This window comes from Pogoniulus pusillus, chromosome 9, assembly GCF_015220805.1.
Source record: "Pogoniulus pusillus isolate bPogPus1 chromosome 9, bPogPus1.pri, whole genome shotgun sequence".
In the NCBI taxonomy this organism is placed as follows: Eukaryota; Metazoa; Chordata; class Aves; order Piciformes; family Lybiidae; genus Pogoniulus; species Pogoniulus pusillus.
The window spans coordinates 29,612,226-29,618,225 of record NC_087272.1 but is presented as its reverse complement, the minus strand read 5'-3'; the positions used below and the strand labels follow the sequence as shown (position 1 = coordinate 29,618,225).

Below are 6,000 nucleotides of genomic sequence, written 5' to 3'. Positions count from 1 at the left end.
TTTCACACTGTTCTCCTTTGAATCCTCTGCTCTGGATTTTAGCAGCTTTATGACTGAGACAATGGAGCTAACGGCCAAGGTTTAGATGAAGAGATATTTTTATATCCGTAGCTCCTAATCCAAGACCAGCACCATCCCACAGTTCCTTCCAGCTGCATAAGCACTGAAGTTTAGTTAGTGACCAATCTCTTTGCCAAAACCTCAGCTCTGATTTCTGTTTTCTCAGAAGAATCAATTTATCCTTCCAAGAAGCAGATGGTAGGGCTTTAAAATAACTGTGAAGCCTCCAGCGTTGGGTCACTCACTGTCTGATGTGCCCCAGCAAGGTGCTCGCCTTTGCAGATACCAACAACAACCCACAATGCTTGCTCACAGCCAAGGGATATGCTTCTCAAAAAAAACCTGCTCTTGCTCTTTCCAGGCCCTCTGAACAGCCCCAGAGGCCCCTTCACAGTCTCATGGACAGACCAGCAGCCATGGATCACTTTAGCACAAAACCAGCACTGGTGAGTTTTTGCCATCTGCTGTGTCCATTTCCCATCTCTAGCTGCCATCTGCACTGCCTGAGCTTGCAGGCCACAGGAGGGTCTTGTTTCCAGTTGTTCCCTACGGCCCTGCAGGGGTATTCTGCCAAAGGGAGAAAGAAGCCAGCTGGAGAAGCTTCTGTTTCTAGTGATGAACCCCCTAAGAGAAACATCTGCAACACAGGGTACCAGTGAGCCAGGCATGCCAGCTGCAATAATGAAGTTGTTAAACAATTAAACACAGTTCTTTTTTTTTTCTTATTTAATAAATAATATAAAAAAGTGAAGTTTTTTTCTTCCTTTTTTTTTTTTTTTTTACATTATTGAAAAGACAGTTTCTGATCTAACTCCAGCAATGGTACAAGCAGTGACGACACCGACTGAGACTTTTGGTGGCCATTCCATATCCCGCATCAGTAGAGTCCAGCACACACAGCCTCATGACTGTTGATGGCTCTCTTCCACTCCTGGGACTGCTGCTCTTCCGTGCTGTTCTGCTTCCAGAGATGACCTCACTGGCCATTTGCAAGAAATAAAACCACATTCCTCGGTTAACACTGGAAAACACCCACAAAACCGTGGCAGGTTTCAGCACCCAATCAAACCATAGCTGCTTTGCTATCATCACACAGATGTCCAGTTGTCACATCGACAGTACCGTGGCATTTTGCCTCAAGCCTAGCAGGGAAGAGAGGAAGGAGACCCGCTGGCTTCTGCACATGGACACACAGAGTACACTTGACAAGAACACTTGCATGTGGTTTACATTTCACTTTTATTTAATCCTCAGAACTGCCCACACTGCAGGGGTTTTCTTGACGAAATAGGGAACTGAGCAATTACTTCTACAAAATTCTGGTAAAAACTTGCTCATTTTTTTCTACCTTATTGCTAAGAAACTTTACATGTGCACAGTTTGTAAAAAATAACCCTTTTAAGACTGAATGCATGAACAAGCTATGAGGTGTACAGAATAGCAATGGCATAGCACCTGGGAGGGGGGCAGATAGAATGCTGACAGAGCTAGAGAATTGCTCCTTACTTTCAGCTTCTGAAGGGAAGAGATTGTTCAGTCCTAAAAGGGTTAAGTAGGAACCCTAATGTACTTCTAACAAAGCTGCCACTCAATCCCACAGTACAGTGCTTGAAAACAAAAGTCCAAAGTCTGGCACAGAAAAGCACAGACATTTGTTCAGTACTCATAGACACAGCTGCTTTGGAGAGTAAGGAAGAAGGTTAGGAACCGAAGAGCATCTCGGCTTCAAGATGGACACCTCCATGGAGTCATTTCATCTACAAGTGGGGAGCTCACTTCCAGTAGCTAATTTGTTTCACTTGGCATTAGCATTCTGTACATGGGGAACGCACTGATTTAGGTCTGGATTTGGTGTTTCCAGGTGACCTTTCAGATCCTGTCAGTCTGTGCAAGGAGAGGGACAGGATCCCATCACTGAGACAGGCGTGGGGTGCCCTCAGGGCACAGAACCAGGCAAACGTCAGCAGCAGGTTGAGATCAGAGAGTTTGCTAGTGTTGAATTCTGAAATGCACTTCCAAACAACAGAGAACAGGAAAAGGCAAAGCTACATTGGAGCACTTCAGGTGCTTTTTCTTCCTAGAGCTGGAACTTTCAACATTCTGAACACAAACTCGATGCCTGTGCAGACAGAGACCAGCAGACTGACCAGCCAGACTGGCACAGCTACAACAGCTTCACACACAAACCTTCCACAAGGATCTTATCAACATTTTGAGATATCACTAGTCTCATGAAAACCGATTAACAGCTTAAAAGGCTAAGTGAATGTAACAATATCACCCCGCAGGGAGAAGCTTGGGAAGAAAACCCCTCTGAAAGATCTCACCAGCAGCAAGGACCCGGAAGACCATTTCTGTGCTATGGAGCAACCACCAGCACTAAGGGAGCCACAAGACCATGGGGGAAAGGGGGTTAAATTGGTCTTGTGAGCAGAACAGCATGGTCTCTTTTCTCACCCACCTGGCTGTAGTGTGTAGAACAGCAGAAATCAGGCTAAGCCATTAAGTTCTTTACAAGGTAAGGAATATTACAGCTACTGGGCACAGTTACCGTAGGTAGAGAAACTGAATATAAAAAAGTATTGCATTTACACGTAAAAATGTAAAAATAATGAGTATAAAAGCAGGTGTCAAGTTCTGAGAAGCTATTTTCAACAGTCTTTGAAGGTTACAAGGCTTGATAGGGTTTGCCTGCTGTGTGTATACCATAGCTTGCTCTTGAGTACCCACCTGGTCTGACACTAGAGATCTCTTAATTAATTCTCAGTCTAATTAGTGATGCACTCTGTGGCTCGAGCCCCTCGGTAGGACACTGCTGTGCTTCTAACAAAACCTTGTGAAATGATTCCTGCCACAACACAACAAAATCCCATAGCACACACACAGGTAAACAGAGCTGCGAGTCAGTGCCAGTAAACAGTAAAACAGAGATAAGGCCACAATGAGTCCTGCCCTTGGTCACGGCACAGGGATGAGGCGAGGCAGGGTCACCAGTGCTCAGAACCAGCACGGGGACAGTGCCAGGAAGCAGGTCTGTAACAGCACAGGACACAGGCCCGTGGTGCAGCACAAGCAGGTGCAGCAGGAGTGGCCCTGGCTTCACCATGCACTAAGCTGTCTTTGTAACCCATTTTCTGCCCTTGATCAAAGCACTCCAACACACAGAGCGCAGCACTGAGGCAAACAAGCCAAATGGAGCCTCAGAGCAAGCCCACATGGTGCAGACCATGCTCCCAAAGGGTGCTGGACACTCAAACTGGAACCAGTGGTCAGAAACACAAACCCTACAGGCATGGCCACCAGACATGCTGGTGAGCAGTGCACTGCAGGGAGCCACAGGTCCAGATTCATGCAGTAGTGTGTAGAATGGTGTGATTCGCAGAGCAGGGTATTGAAAAGGCTGAGCACACCATGAACTCTGTATGTTGGCTTTAGAGAGGAAGGTGACACTGTCAGAGCTGGCTCCAGGAGCCTATGCCTAGTTCTGCCACTACCAGCGAGCTACTGGGGCACACTCTCAAACACAAATGAAGCAGGCAGGGCTATAAGGAGGGACAAAACATGGCAAAGCCAACACAGAAAACAAATGCAACAACCAACAAAGTCAAAGTGCAAATGAGCCTTGAGTTTATGATGGAGAGAAGACTTGGACGTTGCACGAGCTGTTGGCAGAGAAAGCGGAACCCACAGGAAATGAGGATGGGAGGAGCTGACATCTCCATAGTGCTTCGATGATTTTCCACTCGCCCGCTCCTAAGCAGCAGGATGTACTCCTAGCTGTGATGGTGTGGGCACTGCACAGGGAGAGCACACCCCCTACACACGTGTCCCACCACAGTCTGGCCTAGCTCACCGAGCAGGATGAAGGAAAACACACTGCTGTGACCTCAGGTAAGGGAAGGCACCACCTGCCAGTCCCACCTGCAGCACACGCTGCCCAGGGCATGGTAGTCACATGCCAACAGGACAGAAGACACACTGCCAAATGAAGTCATTGGGGACATTCCACTCTGGAAATAAAACATTTAACTTACACTTCATACAAATTATGTACAAGGTTAGAAAAACTGGAACAGAACCTGAAACGTTTTCAGATGCAACAGGACTGAGCAGGGAGCAGGGCTGGGGAGGAAGGGAGGGAGTAACCCAGTAACAACCCTTCACAAACACCAAGGGATGCCTGTGACACCAACAATCATTAACACGACTGCTGCTTGAGATGCCACTGAAAAAACAAAACAAAACAAAAACAACCTCATGTAATGTTAGAACCTCAGGAATTATCACTATAAATACACATTAAAAAAAAAAAGGAGAATAGAAACACTATGAACAATGACTGAAACAGAGCACTAAAGTTAACATACATTGCATGTATTGCAGGCAAGGCAGAGGCATTCTTTTTTTTCTCTTTTTTTTTGTGTTTCTTTTTTTTTTTAAAGCTTTTGCACAGACTTCATATAATCTTAAAAAAAATATGCTGGCCTTTACAAGGTTCTACTTGCTGAAATAAAAACCATTTCAGTTCATAAAAAGTCACAAGACTTCAGTTTAAAAAAAGGAACAGTTCCAGCCACAGACCAAAAATATATTTTTTTTCTTTTTTTTTTTTTTCTCTCCTTTTTTCTTTTTTTTGTCATTTTAAAACTGGAAGAGTATGGTAACTAGATTATACAAGCATGGTCAGGCTTGGAACCTGAATATACTTCAGAGCAAAAGCTCAGAGGGGGGGGAAAAAAAATAGAAACTATTTGGTAACAAAAGTGTACTATATGTTGTGATACAAAAAAGGTATGGTGAAAATGTACCTTTTATACTAAAGCTTATACAAGTTCCTTGGTCCATAAAAACTAGGTCGTGTTCATGTTTTCTGGTTTGCTCAATGTGTATCCCAGTCACTTGTTTGTGGGGTTTTTTCTTGCCCATTAAAAAAAAAAAAAAACAAAACCAAAAAACCAGCTGAAAAATAGATTTTTCAATAAAGTTCTTATATGTTTGGGATGGTTTCGTTGGTTTGTTTGTTTTTTTATTGTGGCTTCTGTATTTCAGATCAGCACTTGCAAGTATAGCAAGGATCAGACAGCATCACCTAAACTGGAGAGGTGTTTTTCCCATGAAACCACAAGAGTTGTTCAGTTCTGCTGAGTGGAGCACCTCAGAGTCAGTGAAGTCCAGGCAGGCAGCAGCAGTTAGGAGACCACGGTGGCTGTGGAGGATGTGACGCTAGTGGGGTTTGTGCTGACACTCGTGTAGCCCCCCTCGCTGCTGGCGTTCGTGTCACTGGAGGCCATCAGGCTGGAGTTGGCTCTGAGGATGGCCCCGGCTGCGCTGCAGTGTGGCCGTGGCCCTGGCTCTGGTGTGTAGGTGAAGGTCAGGCTGGTGGAGTAGATGATGCCATCATTGCGCACCAAGGTCACTGGCACCTGCACCGGCTGCCGCACCCAGCGCCAGCCCTCGCGGAACGCAGAGATGTCTGGCACCACGCACAGCATGCTCTCAGCACACCTGCAACACAGAGAGGCTCTGGGCATGGGCAGCTGCACCACACACATGCTCTGGCACCTGGCACAGCGTGCTCTCAGCACACCTGCAACACAGAGAGGCTCTGGGCATGGGCAGATGCACCACACACATGCTCTGGCACCACGCACAGCATGCTCTCAGCACACCTGCAACACAGAGAGGCTCTGGGCATGGGCAGCTGCACCACACACATGCTCTGGCACCTGGCACAGCGTGCTCTCAGCACACCTGCAACACAGAGAGGCTCTGGGCATGGGCAGATGCACCACACACATGCTCCGGCACCTGGCACAGCATGCTCTCAGCACACCTGCAACACAGAGAGGCTCTGGGCATGGGCAGATGCACCACACACATGCTCTGGCACCACGCACAGCATGCTCTCAGCACACCTGCAACACAGAGAGGCTCTGGGCA

At 46.8% G+C, this 6,000-nt stretch overlaps 1 protein-coding gene across 6 annotated transcripts in view; it reads right to left on the bottom strand.

Moving 5' to 3' along the window:
• Positions 1-1,280: 1,280 nt before the first annotated feature.
• RBPJ (recombination signal binding protein for immunoglobulin kappa J region) overlaps positions 1,281-6,000 on the bottom strand; it is a 57,871-nt gene continuing 53,151 nt past the window's right edge. For all 6 annotated transcript variants that reach the window (XM_064149100.1, XM_064149102.1, XM_064149097.1 and 3 more), the window contains one exon: positions 1,281-5,565. In XM_064149100.1, coding sequence (XP_064005170.1) covers positions 5,250-5,565 — 316 coding nt within the window. In that variant the 3' untranslated portion in view covers positions 1,281-5,249. The remainder of the gene's footprint in view (positions 5,566-6,000) is intronic.